The sequence below is a fragment of the Erpetoichthys calabaricus genome, chromosome 16, assembly GCF_900747795.2.
Source record: "Erpetoichthys calabaricus chromosome 16, fErpCal1.3, whole genome shotgun sequence".
Lineage (NCBI taxonomy): Eukaryota > Metazoa > Chordata > Cladistia > Polypteriformes > Polypteridae > Erpetoichthys > Erpetoichthys calabaricus.
This window is the reverse complement of record NC_041409.2, coordinates 42,732,806-42,754,964: the sequence shown is the minus strand read 5'-3', so window position 1 is coordinate 42,754,964 and position 22,159 is coordinate 42,732,806. Positions and strand designations below refer to the sequence as shown.

The following is a 22,159-nucleotide window of genomic DNA, read 5'->3' as shown; positions in this document are numbered from 1 at the left end:
GTGCTTTACTCACTCAGAATATGGAACCAAATTAGGAAGCATTTTAAGATGGAAAATCTTTTATCCGTGGCACCTCTGCAAGGGAACCACCTCTTTCAACCTTCGCAAGTATATCCAGTTTTTAATACCTGGAAAAGTTTTGGGATTAAAATGCTCAGAGATCTTTATATAGACAACATATTTACATCTTTTGAACAATTACGTTCAAAATTTAACCTCCCAGCTACACATTTCTTTTACTATCTTCAAATTAGAAATTTTGTTAAACAGAAATTGCCCGATTTCCCCCACCTTGCACCCTCCACAATGTTGGAAAAAATACTGCTCAATTCCGAGGAAACAAACACTATTTCCGCAATATATAAAATCTTATTAGAGTCCCCACCTTTCAAAGATCCAAGAGGACATTGGGAAGAAGATCTCTTTATCAATATATCAGAAAAGGAGTGGAAGGTTGCAAAGCAGAGAATGCACTCGAGTTCTAAATGCGCAAAGCATAGAATTATTCAACTAAAAATTATATATCGAGCTCATCTGTCTCGCTTAAAACTGTCCAAAATGTTTCCAGGCCAGGATCCAACCTGCGAGCGCTGCAACCAAGCTCCTGCCTCACTGGGTCACATGTTCTGGGCCTGCACCAAACTAACATCATTTTGGACAAAAATTTTTAAGTGCCTCTCAGACAGCCTTAGTATCACAATCCCTCCTAACCCATTAACAGCTGTGTTCGGTGTTCTTCCAGATGGACTTGAATTGGAGAAGGACAAGCAAAAGGTGATTGCATTCACTACACTCTTGGCACGCAGACTTATTTTGTTAAATTGGAAGAATCCTAATTCTCCTCTGATAAGTCAGTGGGAAACTGATGTTTTATATTATTTGAAATTGGAAAAAATCAAATTCTCAGTTAGAGGATCTGTACAAATTTTTTTCAAAACCTGGCAGGATTTAATCAATATTATTTTAGAATAAGAGAAATAACTATTACCACATTTAATTCCCTTCTCCATCTCTTATTTACATATATATTTACTTCTCCTTTTCTTTTGTTTAACGTTGCCTTATTAAAAAGCCCTAAGCAATTTTCCTTTAGCTAAGCTCTCCTTCTCAGGGGTGGGGTTTGATTTGTCTTCAATTTTGTCGGGTTATAAATTGATCTATTTGTATGAAATGATTACAATGAAAATTAATAAAATAAAAATATTTAAAAAAAAAAGAAGAAGGAATCATCAAACCTCCTTTATTTTTTTAATGTGAGCAAGTGGTAGCTTTGATCATATGATGCCGGTACAGCATCTATTACCAAACTAGCAAGACACACATGACAGGACAGCTTTCTCAAAATCCCGTCTAAGAACTACCTCCCACTGCTTCCTGAGGTGGATTTCTTTGGGAAACTTTCAAAGTTTGAGAAATGTTAACAGCTAACAACAATCTACAACAACAACAACAACATTTATTTATATAGCACATTTTCATACAAATAATGTAGCTCAAAGTGCTTTACATACTGTAGTTAGTGACTAAATACGTTTAACCAAAACGTTGTTTGGAGGCTCACTTGAGCACATAAATGCATAGCTTTGCTAGCTTAGCCTGGCGTAGGTAAAGTTACGATTATAAAACGGGATTTTCTAATGGCCAAATATAACCAAAACAATTGTTCAGCTTTACCTATGAAATGTAATCCCTGTGATCTGGTTTGGAGCGTACAGCGGTTTGTACAATCTCAAGCAGCACATGCGTGAGGCATCTTTATCCATTACTTCACTCCACAGCAGTGCCACTCGCAATATGGCGGCAACGTTGACGTACGATGTTGCTGGTCATGAGGCGTATGGCAAGCCAAATTAACATTTAGAGATATCTCAAAATGAATTTCGGATATCTTAAAATGTAATTTACTTTTTAAGATATCTGAAACTCGCTTTGAGATATCTTAAAATAATTTCCTTTACATTTTAAGATATCTGCAATACATTTTGGGATATCTCAAATGCATTTCAAGATATCTCAAATACAGTTTCAGATATCTTAAAATAGTTGTGTCTGCATTTCAAGATATCTCAAATGAATTTTCAGATATCTTAAATTGACCTTTCATGCATTTTAAGATATCTTAAATGCATTTCAAGATATCTCAAAATCATTTCCTGTAAAACTGCCTATTATTTCAATGGGACTTCTTGTTTATTATAAGATATCTTAAAATGTATTTGAGATATCTTGAAATGAGCAGGAAGTGATGTTGAGATATCTGAAAATGTATTTGAGATATCTGAAAATGGACAGGAAGCTGTTTTGAGATATCTGGAAATGTATTTGAGATATCTGAAATTGTATTGTAGATATCTGAAAATGCTATTGAGATATCTTAAAATAATTGAATGTCCTTTTAAAGATATCTTAAAATGCATTTTAGATATCTTGAAATACAATTTTAGATATCTTGAAATACATTGTTAGATATCTGAAATAGAGCAGAGACCCATTTTAAGATATCATGAAATTAATTTTAGATATCTAAAAATTATGGCAAGCCAAATTAACATTTAGAGATATCTCAAAATGAATTTTATGATATCTGGAAATGCATTTTAGATGTCTGAAATTGAATTATAGATATCTAAGAATACATCTATTTTAAGATATCTAAAAAGAATTGTATGATATCTCAAACAGATTTCAAGATATCTTGAAGTGATATGCTGTACATTTTCAGATATCTGAAATGCATTTCAAGATATCTTAAATGCAATTTGAGATATCTTAAAATATGTTCATGTGCATTTTGAGATATCTCAAATACATTTCAAGATATCTTAAAATACATCTGCAGGCATTTTGAGATATCTGAAATACATTTTCAGATATCTTAAAATAGCTTTCTGCACATTTCAAGACATCTCAAATACATTTTCAGATATCTTAAAGTAACTTCCTGCATATTTCAAGATATCTCAATTACATTTTGAGATATCTTAAAATAACTTCCTGTGTATTTCAAGATATCTCAAATACATTTTCAGATATCTTAAAATAACTTCCTGTGTATTTCAAGATATCTCAAATACATTTTCAGATATCTTAAAATCACTTCCTGTAAAATTTCTTATACTTTCAATGGAACTTCCTGCCTATTTTAAGATATCTTGAAATGCATTTAAGATATCTCGAAATGCACAGGAAGTGATTTTGAGATATCATGAAATGTATTTGAGATATCTTGAAATGTGCAGGAAGTTATTTTAAGATATCTTGAAATGTATTTGAGATATCTTGAAATGTGCAGGAAGTCATTTTAAGATATCTTGAAATGTATTTGAGATATCTTGAAATGTGCAGGAAGTCATTTTAAGATATCTTGAAATGTATTTTAGATATCTTGAAATGTGCAGGAAGTCATTTTAAGATATCTTGAAATGTATTTTAGATATCTTGAAATGTGCAGGAAGTCATTTTAAGATATCTGAAAATGCATTTCAGATATCTCAAAATGAATTTGGGATATCTTAAAATGAGAAGGAAGTTATTTTAAGATATCTCGAAATATAATTTAGATATCTTAAAAAGCATTTAAGATATCTTGAAATTCATTGTTGTTTCAGATATCTGAAATACATTTTTAGATATCTAAAATTAATTTCATGATATCTTAAAATGGGTCTCTGCTCTATTTCAGATATCTAACAATGTATTTCAAGATATCTAAAATTGTATTTCAAGATATCTAAAATGCATTTTAAGATATCTTTAAAAGGACACTCAATTATTTCAAGATATCTCAATAGCACTTTCAGATATCTACAATACAATTTAAGATATCTCAAATACATTTCCAGATATCTCAAAACAGCTTCCTGTCCATTTTCAGATATCTCAAATACATTTTCAGATATCTCAACATCACTTCCTGCTCATTTCAAGATATCTCAAATACATTTTAAGATATCTTATAATAAACAAGAAGTCCCATTGAAATAATAGGCAGTTTTACAGGAAATGATTTTGAGATATCTTGAAATGCATTTAAGATATCTTAAAATGCATGAAAGGTCAATTTAAGATATCTGAAAATTCATTTGAGATATCTTGAAATGCAGACACAATTATTTTGAGATATCTGAAACTGTATTTGAGATATCTTGAAATGCATTTGAGATATCCCGAAATGTATTGCAGATATCTTAAAATGTAAAGGAAAGTATTTTAAGATATCTCAAAGCGAGTTTCAGATATCTTAAAAAGTAAATTACATTTTAAGATATCCAAAATTCATTTTGAGATATCTCTAAATGTTAATTTGGCTTGCCATAAAAAATGTATTTCAGATATCTGAAACAACAATGAATTTCAAGATATCTTAAATGCTTTTTAAGATATCTAAATTATATTTCGAGATATCTTAAAATAACTTCCTTCTCATTTTAAGATATCCCAAATTCATTTTGAGATATCTGAAATGCATTTTCAGATATCTTAAAATGACTTCCTGCACATTTCAAGATATCTCAAATACATTTCAAGATATCTTAAAATGACTTCCTGCACATTTCAAGATATCTCAAATACATTTCAAGATATCTTAAAATGACTTCCTGCACATTTCAAGATATCTCAAATACATTTCAAGATATCTTAAAATAACTTCCTGCACATTTCAAGATATCTCAAATACATTTCATGATATCTCAAATACATTTTCAATAACTTCCTGTTAAGGTTCACTGCCTGTTCAGATTCCAATGGCGCAGGCAGAGACTTCTCAAGTTCTTAGGACTATTAGAACTGTGTTCACTGCAATAGAAAGAAATATTCTGGAAGGGTCTGTGATTGATTCTGATACTAAGAATTTATTGCAAAATGCAAAACACAACTTTGATAGAATTTCATCGGCATTACCAGAAAATATTAGAGTACAATTGACAGATTGTTTTGAGGATTTGATACCACGAATTGAAAGATACGATGCCAGAAACTCTCCACCAGTTATCAACAACTTTCTTGCTACACGCATTAAAGGAGGTAAGCATCGCAAAAGTATGAATATCATTTTAAATTAATGTTAAATAAGAAAGTAAACTGATCAATAGGGCAAACATGTTTTGTGCAGTTGAATAATATTTATGTTGCTTTATTGGTATAGTTTAGAAAAACTGACCTTTGACATGGAATGTCAAAACGTATTGATGACATTTTTTAATCATAATTTATTAAGAACAATTATCATCTTTATTTGTGGATAACACATACATAGACTTTCTTTCTGATCAATCATTTAACGATATGCACATATAACTGCATTCAATTGTATTTTCTTTTCAACTGAATCACCTAGGGTTGACTTAAATTTAACACTGCGTCTAGTGACATTTTTAAAAATGTTATTTTCATATTAATAACATAATGAAGACGATTTAAAATGCAATATATTACAGTGGCGTTATTCTATTTTTCAGTTCAGTAGTTTCATTAAACTCCTGTGTTGCAGTATGTTGGGCCAGTCAGTTCTTGATACTTGACTCCGGAGGTAATTATTTAATCTAAGCTGGAATCTAAAGTAAATGTAAGTATGCACTGCCTCACCCCATCCACTGTCGCTTTCTTGTCCGTGACCATACTGTTTTGTAGCCCCATGCTGGAAAGAGCATGTTCATAAACTGAATTAATGAGTCGGATGTATTGAAGAAAAATGCAATTAGTTCAACTTTAAGGGGTGTTTAATTTAAATTTTTTTTATTTCCATACCAACAATAAAAACAACATTTTTACCTGCGCGATTTTAAGAGTGTTGTCACTTTAAATAAATACATTCGCGACACTTTGCTACACGTCCTAAGATATCGTAAAAACAAAAATGCTTAAAAGATGCTCAATAATTTCTGATAGTCTCTGGCTGAACAGAGATTTTTCTCCACCACAGCAAAGAATTAAACTTGTATAGTATTTTAACGCCTATGGTGAATTGAACGAGATATGTTGAATATGATTTCCTTGTTGTTTTATTATAATAAGTCACATTAAATACATAAGTAAATAAATACATTTAGAGAATATTCTTCGTCCAATTTTATAGTTGTGAGAGTTCTAGCCTGTCTCAACAGCACCAGGTGCGAGTGTAGGAGAATTCTGAATTTGGCCTAACTGATCACATGATGGAATCACCTACTGTACACCCACGCTGCAAAGGCCATAATAAAAGTATCCATTTTTCTTGCATCAGCATCTCTTGCAAGTGACAGAATGCAAGAATACCTACAAGAACTCTCACATATTTCACTGTTTATCTGCAATATTTCAGAGAGCTGCATCTTTTTGAGTAACCATTTTTAACTCGTTCTGCAGTTAGGAGTAAAATTATTTTTTATTACAACACAGATTTATTGGGATTATTGCGCACACTGATTTTCTGCCTATTTCACTAGAATATGCCACTTTTTTCAATTGTCCTGTCTTTCAATTTTTGTTCAGCAGTACTGGGCAGAAAATATGAATGGAACAGCATGCAGTCTTGGCTCTCATTCAAACACTGCTATATGAAAACTCTGCCAGTTAAGACTGACCAGGTGATTTAATAACATGTTCATGACATTGAAAGGAACCACAGTTCTGGGGGAAAAAAAAGAAATGTGGGGACAACATGCTACTCCATTGTAAAAGCACCTCAACTTGTTATCATCCTTAAGCCCAAGTCCAACGGGCTTGTTCAACAACACTATGTCATCAGTTTAAATTAATCTTAATTTCATGCATTTATTTTCAATGAATACAGTATTTCAAAGTGCTTCACTTATGCAGAATATTACGATATTGGAGGAACAGACGTTTGTGCATCTGGCTAACAGATTTAGCATCCAGAATTCAAATCCCACACCTGGATGTTGTCAGTGTTTTCATGTTACCTGTTCACTTCAGTTCTACTCCCACAAATCCAAAAGCATGCACTTAGGTAGACTGACTGTTTCCAAATTCTCCTTCTGTTAGAGTTAGTGTGGCGGGGTCCATGCTTGCAGCAGTTTCTTGTGCTCAGCTCTTCTGGAATCAGTCCCAGCCTCACCTAACCTGACTTTCATTAAGCAGCCTTCACAATGTTATGTTGTACTGCAGTGCTGACTTGAACAGGAAGATACAGTGAGAAGTTTGGAATTTAAACCTGTGAGGATGTTATTAGATTTACACCAAACATTTCCTTATTACTTTTTATATTCATTTTTTCTTTTTGAAGTTTTCTTTTATCCAGTAATTTAATGGATATGTCAAGCTTTCTTGTTTAGTCCATCTTAAGTCATTCATACACAATCCATCAGTAAACACTAAAAAAAGGTTATTACAGCTGAAGTTAACACATCATGACACAAATGACTCCTAAACACAAACACAGCAGTACAAAAGTATTTTCAACCTGGTTTTAAACATAATGAAAATTACCTTTTTCCTTAGTATATATTAGTAAATGCTGGTATTGCTGCATAAACATTTAACATTTTCAAAATGAATTCTTATTTTTTGAAATTAGACTGTTTTAGTAAGTTGTTCATAAATAATGTTAGTACACATTTATTGTTGATTGACATAAAGTAGGATGCTTTATTATTATTCTTTTAAATTGTTTCATAATAGGTCAGTTTGGTTTGCCAAAAGTTGAAATCTCTAAAGAACAACTGAAACTATTAATTTCACAAGGATACACAGGGAAAAGAATTGCAGAACACATAGGATGTTCTGCATCTTATATTTATAAACGCCTGAAAACTGAGGGTCTGTCACCAAGACAGAAATTCAGCAGTATAGCAGATAATGAACTGGATGAAGAATGCAAAAGACTACAAGCAAGTTGTCCAAATGCCGGTTCTGAGGTATAATTATTTGTTTTGTATTTTATGCATTCCAGGGTTACACTCCAAAGTGAAACAAAAATATATTGTTAAATTGGAACACAAAATATGAAAATATATGTTGGTAAATATTTATGCTTCAGTACAGCATATGAAACGTGCAATTTTTAAAGTCAGTTCTACCACATGGAGTTTGCATGTTCTCCCTGTGTCTGCATGGATTTCATCTAGTTGTGGCTCCAGTTCTCTCCCACTGCCCAAAGACGTGCAGGTTTGGTGAACTGGCAATACTAAATTAGCCCTGATGTGTGTTTATGGGTCGCCCTGAGATGGACTGGCGCCCAGTCCAGGGTTTGTTTCTGCCTTGTGCCAATTGCTTGCCCCCCTGCGACCCAGGTCTGGATTGAGCAGGTTAGAAAATGACACTATGTAAAGTGGAAGAAAAGGAACTTTAAATGCAGAATTGATGTCCACACAAAACAAAACTTCTATAACGATTTAACATGATAATGATAATGATAATAATATACAGTATGAATAGAACAGTAGGAAAATGTGTACTTTTGATCTTTTCAGAATCAATGCAATAAACTCTGCATATAGTTATGAGTGGATTTACACAGGAAAACAAAGGGCACACAAATTTTTTAAAACAAAAATAACTTTCAATTAAAATGTATTATGATTTATCCATCGTTCATTCACTTATTGAGTATTACTTTTTTGCCCATTCATTCAACTTTCAGACCTTCTTACTCCAATTTAGAATTATCTAGGACCAAAGAATTCCCTTGTAGCATTGTCAGCAAGGCAGGAACCTCTACCCTATTCTGGAGGACATGTTAATCAGAAATTCTGCTTTTGTTCAGACTCATCAATTTAGAGTGTATTTTTATCCTAACCTGTATATCTGCTCGGATATGGAAGAAAACCTATATAGACAGAGGTGGAATTTGCAAAATCCACAGACAGTGAGCAAATTCACAAAACATAAATAATTGTTAAGTTGTGAAACAACACTATTATTTATTTCTACACTACCCAGTAGAAATGGAAAAAAAACACATTAAAATCTAATATGTTAAAGGGTTAAAAAAACTAAGAGACATAGTTTTAATTAAGATATATAGAAGTACTAAACAGCTCTTTTTTATAATCTTAAGTAACAGCCCTGTGATAGACTGGCTCCTTGTCTCGGGTTGTTAATGCCCACAGCTGTCAGGGCTTGGCTTGGATTAAGTAAGATTGGGAATGACTGACTGACTGACCTTAAATAATTTTTTACGTGTTTTGACATAGAATATCATATATGAAATTGAAAAAAAATATTTTCTCACAACAAATTTGTCAGCTTTCAAACATAATTGTGAACTATATTCTAAGTTTTGCAGTATTTCACATACTGTAATTTCATAGCACCAATAACAACTTCTGCGACACAATGCTATCCCTCCCAATCCATCCATTCATTTTGTAAATCCACTTCATCCGATGGGTCACAGGGTAGCTGGAGCCTATTCCAGTAAGCATCAGGTGCAAGGCAGGAACAATCCATGGATGGGTCATCAGTTCATCACAGGGTGATCATACACACACACATACATATCTGAGGCGAAATTTTAGCATCACCATTTACACTAACCTGTACGTCTTTCAACTGTGGGAGGAAACCCAGATGGCCACAGGGAGAACATGCAAACTTCACATGGAGAGGACTGGGATGTGAACAAAGCAGCACTACCACTGTACTACCATGCTACACTCCCTTCCATTTCATTAATTCTTATTGAATATATCACTTACCAACAATCTTTTTAAAATAAAATATGTTCCTTGGCAAGATCTTATAAGTTTATGTAGCTGTAATGCTCAGAAAACAAACATTTAATTTCCTTACAACATGATGGTTACCTATAATTACACACCCTGTACAATCAGCTTTAATGTTTAAAATTATCAGTTTATTTAAAAATGTTCAAATTATGTTTTTTTAACAGATGATGTCAGGAATGCTAAGAGCAAGGGGAATACATGTGCAAAGGGACAGACTTCGACGCACATTGGCTAGACTTGACCCAGTTGGCACTGCTCAGAGATGGTCACAAACTGTTCAAAGAAGGTCATACCATGCCGTCTCACCTAACAGTATATGGCACATTGACAGTCACATGAAGCTTATAAGGTAAAAGACCTGTAAGATTTATTTCTTAATTTAATGAATATCACTTTCAGCTTCATTATTGTCTTAAGTGGACCAAATTAATATGTGACACTTTTTAGTTTATACAGCTATATTTTTTGCATAAAATAACTGATATTATTTTTTTAAGCAATAGAAAATAGAATAGGTAATTATGTGTAATTCTAAACATTTTCATTATCCAGAAAACAGTTTTCATATCTGTATGTATAAACATGTATATTATTTGTGTTTTCCTTCTGGAACCTAATCTATAATTCAATTTTTTCACTAAACTGCACATGTGCTTAACATTTTTTCTTTTGATGGATAGGTGGGGCTTTGTTGTACATGGTGCTATCGATGGCTTTTCCCGTCTAATACCTTATTTAAGTTGTGCTACAAATAATTCTTCATCCACGGTGCTACAGACTTTCTGCAGGGGTGCTCTACAGTATGGATTACCATTAAGAGTGAGGTCTGACCAAGGCACAGAAAATGTTCAGGTAGCACTGCTTATGAATGCCATCAGAGGATTACACCGTGGCAGCCATATAACTGGACTTTCTGTCCACAACCAGAGAATTGAAAGGCTATGGAGAGATGTATTTCAACAGGTTCTCTTCCCCATCTACAAAGAATTTTATGAAATGGAAGATAATGGAATACTTGAAGAAGGCAACAGTTTACACAAAGGATGTCTACAATATGTTTACTACTCAACAATTAATCAAAGATTGGAAATGTTCAGAGAAGGCTGGAATAAACATAGAATTAGAACTGAACACAACAGAACACCGGAACAAATATGGTTTGATAGCTTGTCCACTATATCTCACCAAACAAGTCTGTCTGACATGAATACACAACAGTTTAGAGAGAGTTTAATAGAACATTTACAAAGAATAGGTGCATCATTTTCAGATGATGCATATATGGAGTCTCAGGAGACATTCAACCCACTTGAAATGTCTGTCCAAAATCTACAGATACTACAAGATGCTATTCAGCTAGAAACAAATTTAAAAGATAAATATGCATGTTGTGTTCAAAAGGCCAATGAGCTATTAACAGATACCCAAACATAGTGTCCACTCCATTTTGCATGTAGTATTAAAAAATTGTTCATGAGTACATTGGCAAGGTCCAGCATCGACAGTAATGCATACTACATGGTAAACAGCGTGTTATAACCAACCAAAATTCATTTTTACTTTATTGTAAAATGGTCTTACAGTTATTTATGGTAATGATTGTTGTGTGCAGAACTGAATTCTGTAAACTTTGACAATAAAAAAGACATGATTAAGCATTAAGTTGTACATTTATTTTACAGTATTATTCATTTAACAAATGCCATACATTTTTGTTTTAATAATTTTTAAAAAGAAAAATAAACTCTCTCTCTTTTTACTGTTTCATTCACGATTAAAACAAATTACTGAGTATTACATGCCTTGACATGTGACACATAATTCACCAACTCAAAACATTTGAAGAAAATTATACATTTTTTAATGAAGTTGAATAAACATAGATGTACAATTTGTACATAAACTACACCTTATTTGAATTAATTAAACAACTTATTTTAAATCAACAACTTGTACTGAAAACAATATATATTCACATATTATCATTAACAGCCAGTATTTTAAATGACAATATCAGAAACATTTAAATGGTGAAAGTAAACAGGATTACAAATATTAACTGAGAAAATGTTACTGAATATATGAAATATGCATGAAAATATCAACTATACCCAAATGAATTAGCTCTCATTCAAAAATACATATTATCTGTTGTGTCAACCTGAACTTCAGTTACTCAGTAAAAAAGATATCTAAAAGTTTCATTCAAAGACATTTCAAGTGTTATTTTTGTTTTGCAATTTCATAATATGGTCATTCCAAATGCATACTCAGAATTAAGTATAGTTTTAAATTCTCTTTTAAATTCTTGAACTGATGTATAGCCAACTGGAATTTCCAAAGTGTTGCTGCAAGTATGTGCAATGGGTCGTCGCAAGCTACCGCATAACCGGTTGAACGTAATATTGATTTCAGTAGGCTGTAAAGGTGAACCTGTGACAAAATGCAAAAATTTGGACAGTTCATCAGGATCTATTGACTTAATGAAATCACACAAATAATAATATGCAACTTCTTCCTCTGGCCTGAGATCTGTTTCTGTTTTAAAGCATGTCAAAACACGTTCTGTAGTTGGCATTTCTTGCCAATATAGGTAGGAAATTGAGTCAATATCTAACTGTGACCAAAAAACTGTGAAATAGGAATCTGGAATTGACTGTCTTATAAAATTATTGAGGAACCCTGGTTTAATTATTAGTTCATTCTGTGCAATAAGAATGATCTGATCCTTAAGATTTATAGGTGTTGGGATACTATGCATACCATTTACAGAAAAAAATGTTAAGAGCTCTTGTTTTTCAAAGTCTCTTAATGTTTCAAAGTGGTTAATTGCTTTTTTTAGGAGGATCCTTTCTGAAGCAGTTACATGAAGCAGAAAGTCATCTATAAGAATGTTATTGTGAATGGTGGAGGTATTAAATACAATAGAAAGCAATGTTGACCTACAGAATCTTGGAGGTATACATCTGTTCAGCTGACACATATGAGACAATACTCTTCCCACAACTGTAAAGATTTCTTGTGCTTTATGATAATGATAGAGAGGTATACAAGGTACAAGAGCATCCTCACCTTTAAACCACTCAGTGAAGGCACAGTTCCAAAAGCAAGAAAAAAGATCTTTGGTTAATCCGCCAAAATCATGCCCTTCTTCTCCAATAAAATGTACTTGAAGCTTTTTGTTGAGGAGTTCTGTTGTTCCATAAATTCGCTGCATGTCATTCAATATTATTTCCCTGTTTATTTTGATAATGATTTCTTCCTCTATTAATCCTTCAAGCTCCGAAAAACCTCATAAAATACAACATGTTTTTATCAAGAAAGTGAAAAAAATAAACTGTGGAATATATACAGTAGTATGAAATGTAAGGGGCTAATCAAAACGTGAGAGCAACAGAAATTTCTGAGTCTATAAGAGGGACATAAAAAGAGGAATGTCTGGATGGAAAATACAAACGTGAGTCTTAAGAGAAAGTGTTGGAGCATGAGTAAGGACCATTAAACATCACAATTTCGTGAAGGGTTGTTTTTACCAAATTTGAGGCTTAATTGATTGTTGACTGTAATTTCTTGAAATCAAAGAGATGCATTTCCTTTTCTAAAAATGTAATCCAATGTACAGTACTCAATTTGTAAATTATAATGGTTTTGGTTAGATTTATGCATGAAAGTGACTGAATTACCCTGAGTAAAACTTACTTCTGTCAAGATGGAATCGTTTTTCTTCCAGTTGAGATACTTTAATCTGAACCTAACAGAAACAAAATAAAAATATTAATGATAAAATATGTAAGGATAACAAAACAAGTTCACAAGCACACACCTCATTTTCCAGAGTCCTTCCTGTTTCTCAATACATTCACACATATTTCTCCTTTCCTCCTATCACGTAATTTGCCCTTAATTCTGAATGTTTAAAACATTAAATATTTACCGTGGGAGTATCAGCATTTATATAAGCAAAAGGAGATTCTGGAGGACTTGGTACATTTGCCTCTTCATGCAGTCTGGATAATCGCAACTGCAAAAGCAAGTGATTGGAAAATGTTAATTTATTTATTGATTAATTAACTTTACTTTAGAAAATCAATAATGTTTCATTTTAAGTTTAAATAAAACTCATTGAAGATAAAATACATGCATCAGTAAGAGTCCATAAAAATTATACACTTAATATATGTTTAAAATGAAATTTACCTCTGATGTGCTGTTTTCATATTCTGCACTTCCAAGAAAGTTCTCAATATCACCAATCAAAATCTATAAAATGAACGACAGAAGAGCATATGATGAGCATAAAAACACTATTGAGCTAAGTTTAAGTGATGTACAGAACACATAAGTGACCAGATAAATCTGGCCTAAGCAAAATTGACAAAATATATTTACAGCAATTTGGTTAATTATAGGTAAAATATCAAATAAAAACACTGAAATAAACTAGTGCCCTATTCAGAGTTTTCTATCTTGATCCACTGCTTCTCGGATAGGCTGTATGGCTCCACCACTACAATAAGTATTAAGCAGGTGTGTCTGCATTTCAACTGATTAAGTTTTAAGAAAAACTTGAAAAAACGTAGGTTTACTAAAACTTTTGGCCAAAGTGTGTACATATATATATATATATATATATACACACACTGTGTACAGCTATGAACAGTATATAATGCATGTATATTAACACTATTACTGTATTTTATGCTTCAGAACGAAGTTAAAGCATTATTTATCATGTCACATAGCCAGAGCCTATCCCAGCAGTAATGAAAACAATGCAGAAAATAGACCTAGATGAGATGCCAGTCCATTACAGAAATACTTACTCAGGCATTCTAATACAAAACCAGTTTGACTGATTGATTTAACAGACTGTCTATAGACTGTGAGAGGAACCATGCATCCACACAGGGAACTAACAATGTATGTAGGCAATGCAACTTGCCATGACTAAATAATTTAAATTAATGTAACAGATCTCTTTAAAGACTGAAGAACAGTGTGGTGCAGAGGTTTGTGTGCTTCCTCAACACCTGGCTCAAAAGCCCATTATGGGACCTGCCCATATTGTTTATATTTACATTTTTTCAATAAGCTCCTGTTTCCTTTGACATCTCAAGTGCCTCATTTTTAGTTTTATCAGAAACTCTAAATTGGATTGGTATTGGTGACTATGGGAGTGTCTGATTGGCATACTGATTAGGGTTTGCTCTCTTCTTTTACCTCATGCTGCCATCAGCAGTTTCAAAAAATGGATAGATTAATGTAGTAAAGAATTTTACCAAATTACATACCTGGCTATCTACTTCTGCTTGAGGTTCTCTTGTGTTTTCCAGCCTATCTACATGTGGCTCCTGTGACAATGTTGCCTGCGCTCCCTATTAAATAAATCAGGTAAAGCAATAATCTATAAAACTGAATAAATAATTACAAAAAAAAAAATAGTAATTTTTAACACTAAAATATCTTTATACTGAATATAATCAATAGTGGTGTCCTTAATAAGTAATGAACCTTATTTACTAACATTTAATATAATGGTTTTAAAATAACAAACAATACGAAATAAATACCTGATAACTTGTTTCTGCATGCACTTGACCTGGAATTTCTGGTCTAAATTCTGATTCTTCTTGTGCCGTGTGTATCTGCTCCATCTTGAAAAGGAAATGTAGAAAGGAATGTGGTGTTTAAATATACAGTAATACATAAAAACAAATGTGTGGATTCAGTTGAGTGACAAAGTGTAATTAACATGCAATGAAGCACAACTGCACAATATACTTTATAAATGCTCACTTAAGATTTTGCAGAATGACAGGTTCTTCTTTCTTCAGAGAGAGTATCATATTAATCAATGCACAATTTAACATATTATAAAAATTAGTGAGATTTCTACCTGAATCGGTAGTGGTATGTCACGGTGAGGAATTATGAATATTTTGCCTTTCCCAATTTTTTTCTGTAATTGAGCAGCAGTTTCAGTTTGCAAGCTATGCAAACGTCTCCCTTTCTCGGCTTTGGCAAAACTAAATCCTGTTAAGTGTAAAGGAACATTTGGGTAGCTTTCAATAATAAACTTCTCTAACTGGGGAATTGTCCAGTTCCTATTAATGGATGATTTGCTTCCATATCTGTCTTGAGTCCCAGGCTGCTCATGTTTTGGAGGACCTGAAATCAGAGAAATAATTATTGTACAAGTATGTAATGAAATTCCATAAATGATCTGCATACTGGATGAATACATAATTTAGTGCAATAATTTAAAACTGCTATGAAAACTGCATTGTGATGTCCTATTATGCACTGCTTACAAAACAACTAATTTTACTCAACTGGAAAAATCCTAATCAAACTTTTACATCTCATTAGGAAGATGATGCTCTATATTACCTAAAATTGGAAAATCTTAGTTTGATAACAAGAATTTCCTTTCCTTTCAGTGTTTTTTCAGTGTGCCTCCATATTCAATTAACACACATCAGACATTTTCTGCATGGCCAGATCTATACACACATACACTGACACACATACAAACATACATACATACATACATATATATATACTTGTATATACAAGATATATTTGCTCAACATTAGCTTTACAGAGATATGCAAATATGTAAGAAGTTAAAAGTAAGAGTTTATGGGAGGGGGTAGGAACAAATCCGCATTTGAAAGCAACTAGGTTGTCTAAAGAAATTACTTAAATGACGAGTACAAACCTAAGCCATTTCTTGTAAGACGTGAAAGTTCTGAGGGAGGTGGAACATACTCTTCATTGTGTTTCTGGAGAAGGAAAAAATTAAGTTTCCATATATCGCATTTTGATCTTCCTTTTTTTCTTGTTGTAGTATCTGGGGAAAACAAAAATTGAAATAAATGTAATCTGTGAAGTATCTTTCTAGGAAAATAAGTAATACTCTCGTACCTATCTGGAAATATATATTCTCTAACTGCAATTATTACTATTTAAATAGGACTGGCATCCACACGTTGTACACGATTTATAGTTTAATTTAGAGTTTTTTGTGCATACAGTGGTGTGAAAAACTATTTGCCCCCTTCCTGATTTCTTATTCTATTGCATGTTTGTCACACAAAATGTTTCTGATCATCAAACACATTTAACCATTAGTCAAATATAACACAAGTAAACACAAAATGCAGTTTGTAAATGGTGGTTTTTATTATTTAGGGAGAAAAAAAAATCCAAACCTACATGGCCCTGTGTGAAAAAGTAATTGCCCCTTGAACCTAATAACTGATTGGGCCACCCTTAGCAGCAATAACTGCAATCAAGCGTTTGCAACAACTTGCAATGAGTCTTTTACAGCGCTCTGGAGGAATTTTGGCCCACTCATCTTTGCAAAATTGTTGTAATTCAGCTTTATTTGAGGGTTTTCTAGCATGAACCGCCTTTTTAAGGTCATGCCATAGCATCTCAATTGGATTCAGGTCAGGACTTTGACTAGGCCACTCCAAAGTCTTCATTTTGTTTTTCTTCAGCCATTCAGAGGTGGATTTGCTGGTGTGTTTTGGGTCATTGTCCTGTTGCAGCACCCAAGATCGCTTCAGCTTGAGTTGACGAACAGATGGCCGGACATTCTCCTTCAGGATTTTTTGGTAGACAGTAGAATTCATGGTTCCATCTATCACAGCAAGCCTTCCAGGTCCTGAAGCAGCAAAACAACCCCAGACCATCACACTACCACCACCATATTTTACTGTTGGTATGATGTTCTTTTTATGAAATGCTGTGTTCCTTTTACGCCAGATATAATGGGACATTTGCCTTCCAAAAAGTTCAACTTTTGACTCATCAGTCCACAAGGTATTTTCCCAAAAGTCTTGGCAATCATTGAGATGTTTCTTAGCAAAATTGAGACAAGCCCTAATGTTCTTTTTGCTTAACAGTGGTTTGCGTCTTGGAAATCTGCCATGCAGGCCGTTTTTGCCCAGTCTCTTTCTTATGGTGGAGTCGTGAACACTGACCTTAATTGAGGCAATTGAGGCCTGCAGTTCTTTAGACGTTGTCCTGGGGTCTTTTGTGACCTCTCGGATGAGTCGTCTCTGCGCTCTTGGGGTAATTTTGGTCGGCCGGCCACTCCTGGGAAGGTTCACCACTGTTCCATGTTTTTGCCATTTGTGGATAATGGCTCTCACTGTGGTTCGCTGGAGTCCCAAAGCTTTAGAAATGGCTTTATAACCTTTACCAGACTGATAGATCTCAATTACTTCTGTTCTCATTTGTTCCTGAATTTCTTTGGATCTTGGCATGATGTCTAGCTTTTGAGATGCTTTTGGTCTACTTCTCTGTGTCAGGCAGCTCCTATTTAAGTGATTTCTTGATTGAAACAGGTGTGGCAGTAATCAGGCCTGGGGGTGGCTACGGAAATTGAACTCAGGTGTGATACACCAGTTAGGTTATTTTTTAACAAGGGGGCAATTACTTTTTCACACAGGGCCATGTAGGTTTGGATTTTTTTTCTCCCTAAATAATAAACACCATCATTTAAAAACTGCATTTTGTGTTTACTTGTGTTATATTTGACTAATGGTTAAATGTGTTTGATGATCAGAAACATTTTGTGTGACAAACATGCAAAAGAATAAGAAATCAGGAAGGGGGCAAATAGTTTTTCACACCACTGTATGTGTTCAAGATTATGCTTCAACACAAGTCCTGTAGCATTGCAATAACAATAATGATGTACAGTATATGATTTCTGAACAGTCTTTTGATAGTTGCTGCAGTGATATGTGAAAGAAAAAAGAAAGTCAGACTTTACTTCAGAGTGATTATATTCTACAACAAGCATTATCTCAAGATATTACTGAATATACAGGAAATGTATTATTGCTTCTAATTTATGAAGTATTAGCATGTGTCATTAGAAAAAAATATTTATTTTAAACTAGGTAAAAGAAAAAAACATAATGAAAAAACGGAAAGAAGGAAAAAAAATATATATATGTTACTTCTGGTTTTACAGCCTTCACTCATAAACGTTTCTTTAAATGTAAAAAATACATGACTTATAATGTTGTTGACTAACTTTTGTTAGAAGTTATCATGGGTTACAAATCAATAAAACAGTCAGCTTTGTCAAGGAAAAGTAAACGGGTGAACTTTTTAATGACCTTCGCCATAGGTGTCCATTTAAGCGCAAGTAAGGAACTTTGCCAGTTGAACACGTTTTCTTTTCTCTCTCCGAATATTCTCCTAACAGTGGATGAATGTTCGTTAGGTTTATTAATCAAAACTAGTGAAAACATTTTATCAAGGTATACGACCAGCGCTGTATAGGTGGGAGTAACCTGCATGTATTTAAAAATACTAAAATAATACAAACCCCCTGATAAAGGTGGTCTCCGTGCACTTCTTCTAAATAAAGCTCTAGTTTGTCTCACACAAGAAGCTGCAAAGTCATCTGCTTCTGCTGCTTCTTCAGCTTCTCGAACACACGACATGGCCCGGGTTAAAACACCCTGTAACTGTTCTCTTTCCGCTGACATCAGGTTAAATAATCACTGGTACAATTTTCTTTTGAAAGCAGAACATAAAACACATAATACATAATAACTGGCTTCACTTCATAACATAAACAAGGTAAAAGATTTAAAACAGTTAATATTTGTCTTAACTGGGCATATGCTTCATATGTCAAATAAGCAATGGAAGAAATCAGCGCATTGCACGAGTAAATTACAGAAAAACTATCACAAGAAAGGAGATTTAATGGTACTTTTTGTTGCTATTGATTAATAGTGTAACCTTCAAAAATATGTCTTACCGTTCGAGTTGCGGCCTTATGAAGCAATGTTTCAAGCTGCTTCATATGTACATTTATGTTTCGATTAAAACGTAACAAATTTTTTGGTATTAGACGCGCACCCAATTGTAAAAGATTACCTTGTACTTTATGATTATCCCGTAATTACAAACTTATGGCTTTGTACGATCAATAATATAAACGTGGGTTTCCTTTTCTGAACAGAATACTGCAGCAATCACGATCAACGACAACTTGTGTAAATTTTCTTTTTACATTTTGTAATGCCAATACTTTACATAAACTCTGAATATGACGATACAAACTGAGGCCTAGATATTGTAAGCTTTATTACGAATATTCAAACACAGAATGCTACCTATATAAAACATGCACCGTACAGCACCCTCTGTTAACTTTAATGGGCGGAAGTATTACTAAAAAAAGAAAGTCATTTTATTACTTTTTAAGATATCTCGAAATATCTTCCTGTCTGTTCGCAGATATCTGAAATACATTTCATGATATCTCAAAATCACTTCCTGTGCATTTCGAGATATCTTAAATGCATTTTGAGATATCTTAAAATGGGCAGGAAGTTCCATTGAAAGTATAAGAAATTTTACAGGAAGTGATTTTAAGATATCTGAAAATGTATTTGAGATATCTTGAAATACGCAGGAAGTTATTTTAAGATATCTGAAAATGTATTTGAGATATCTTGAAATACGCAGGAAGTTATTTTAAGATATCTGAAAATGTATTTGAGATATCTTGAAATACGCAGGAAGTTATTTTAAGATATCTGAAAATGCATTTGAGATATCTTGAAATACGCAGGAAGTTATTTTAAGATATCTGAAAATGTATTTGAGATATCTCAAAATGCTTGCAGATGTATTTTAAGATATCTTGAAATGTATTTGAGATATCTCAAAATGCACATGAACATATTTCAAGATATCTCAAATTGCATTTAAGATATCTTGAAATGCATTTCAGATATCTGAAAATGTACAGCATATCACTTCAAGATATCTTGAAATCTGTTTGAGATATCATACAATTCTTTTTAGATATCTTAAAATAGATGTATTTTTAGATATCTATAATTCAATTTGAGATATCTAAAATGCATTTCCAGATATCATAAAATTCATTTTGAGATATCTCTAAATGTTAATTTGGCTTGCCATATGAGGCGTCTAGTAATTCTATGTCTAAACTCAGACATGCCTAGTACTGAGATTGCATCATGACGGGGCTTCGAAACCTCAGACATGCGTAGTACTGAGATTGCATCATGACGGGCCTTCGAAGCCTGAAGCAGACATGCGTAGTACTGAGATTGCATCATGACGGGGCTTTGAAGCCTCGAGCAGACATGCGTAGTACTGAGATTGCATCATGACAGGGCTTCGAAGCCTCGAGCAGACATGTGCACTGGTTTACTGAATTTTTGTGAAGCCTCAGCACACTCAAAGGCATTGACCTCTATATTTTGAGAGTCTCGGAAGCGTATTAGGGCCACAGTGAAAAAAAAATATGGACACAGTGAAGAAAAAAAAAAACTAAATGTCGAGATTAAAGTTGACATGTTGACTTTATTCTCAACATTTCCACTTTATTCTCGCCATTTACATCGAGATTAAAGTTGACATTTCCACTTTATTCTCGACATTTCCACTTTATTCTCGCCATTTACGTCGAGATTAAAGTCGACATTTCCACTTTATTCTCGTAGTTTATTTTGTCATTAAAGCAGAATGTCGTAAATTAAACTTCATCTTAAAATAAATATTTAATTTACTAGATTTTCTCAAACCCCGTCATAAATAATGTAGCACATTAAATGCTTTGTGCTGTGTTCCCCGACAAAGTTATTAATCACTATGTGCTTCTTAAACTGACTTCCTCTTGCATTGAGGAGGCACAGGCAGCGATCGCCGCACAGAATACATTCACTTCATGATATTCCTGCTCTCTGAACATTTAGAATGCTAAGATAAATACTTGATATCATTTTCATGATGAAATGCATTAAAGCAGGTATTAAACATGCACTGTGGTGTACGTTCAGTGTAGAGAGGTTTATGGCAGGTGTGACGAGGCTCCAAAAAACTGGATGTATGAATGGGTATCACACAGGTTTAACTGAAATATTGTGTAAATGTTGGGTTCGTGATCTGGTGGTCGAAGACACGAACACAGAATTCAATGGATGTTCTTCTGTGCGGACTTTCATTATTGCATGCGTGCTGTCTTTGTCTGACGTACCAACACCCCCGTTCCTTTTTCATTCTCCACATAACCAATCACCACACGATAAACGTCTTTGTGAAATTAAAACTAGTTATAGACTTAGACCATGGAGTGTTCAGAATTTTAAAAAATCTTCGTTACACATTTTTAAATATGCTATGCATTCAGGGTTACGCCCATCCCAGCAAGCATCGTGTGCCAGGCAGGAACAAGTCCTGAACTGGACGCCAGCTCATTGCATGGTGAATACGAGCACACACATACCCCAGGGTCAATATAGCATAACAAAACCCCACTGCCACATGACTTTGAAAGGAAACTGAAGCAGGCTGAGTAAACCTGGCAGGAAAACATACAAACTCAAGGCAGGGTACACCAGGAACCTCCTTGCTGCCAGGCAGTAGTGCAACCTCTACGCCACATACCCCCACATGCTTAGTACATGCTTTAATGCATT

General features: G+C 33.6%; 2 protein-coding genes across 2 annotated transcripts; one reads left to right on the top strand and one right to left on the bottom strand.

The window, feature by feature from the left end:
* The first annotated feature begins 7,675 nt into the window (after positions 1–7,675).
* On the top strand, positions 7,676–11,231 carry LOC127526061 (uncharacterized). Its single transcript, XM_051920083.1, has 3 exons — positions 7,676–7,856; positions 9,833–10,017; positions 10,349–11,231. The coding sequence occupies exons 2-3, from the start codon at positions 9,833–9,835 to the stop codon at positions 11,100–11,102; spliced, it is 939 nt and encodes a 312-aa protein (XP_051776043.1). The 5' UTR covers positions 7,676–7,856; the 3' UTR covers positions 11,103–11,231.
* Positions 11,232–14,116: 2,885 nt separating this feature from the next.
* Positions 14,117–19,223, bottom strand: LOC127526058 (uncharacterized). Its single transcript, XM_051920054.1, has 6 exons — positions 19,021–19,223; positions 16,390–16,521; positions 15,565–15,836; positions 15,239–15,322; positions 14,960–15,043; positions 14,117–14,212 (listed from the first exon to the last, which is right to left on the bottom strand). The coding sequence occupies exons 1-6, from the start codon at positions 19,181–19,183 to the stop codon at positions 14,117–14,119; spliced, it is 831 nt and encodes a 276-aa protein (XP_051776014.1). The 5' UTR covers positions 19,184–19,223.
* Positions 19,224–22,159: the final 2,936 nt, after the last annotated feature.

Bases quoted from the DNA above. Each gene is read 5' to 3' on its own strand.
- LOC127526061 (XM_051920083.1), top strand. From the start codon at position 9,833: ATGATGTCAGGAATGCTAAGAGCAAGGGGAATACATGTGCAAAGGGAC. The intron at 10,018-10,348 runs GTAAAAGACCTG...TTTGATGGATAG, and splicing joins AGTCACATGAAGCTTATAAG to GTGGGGCTTTGTTGTACATG.
- LOC127526058 (XM_051920054.1), bottom strand. From the start codon at position 19,183: ATGTCAGCGGAAAGAGAACAGTTACAGGGTGTTTTAACCCGGGCCATG. The intron at 15,837-16,389 runs GTTTGTACTCGT...CTCTGATTTCAG, and splicing joins TCTTACAAGAAATGGCTTAG to GTCCTCCAAAACATGAGCAG. The intron at 15,323-15,564 runs GTAGAAATCTCA...TTCCTTTTCAAG, and splicing joins ACATACCACTACCGATTCAG to ATGGAGCAGATACACACGGC.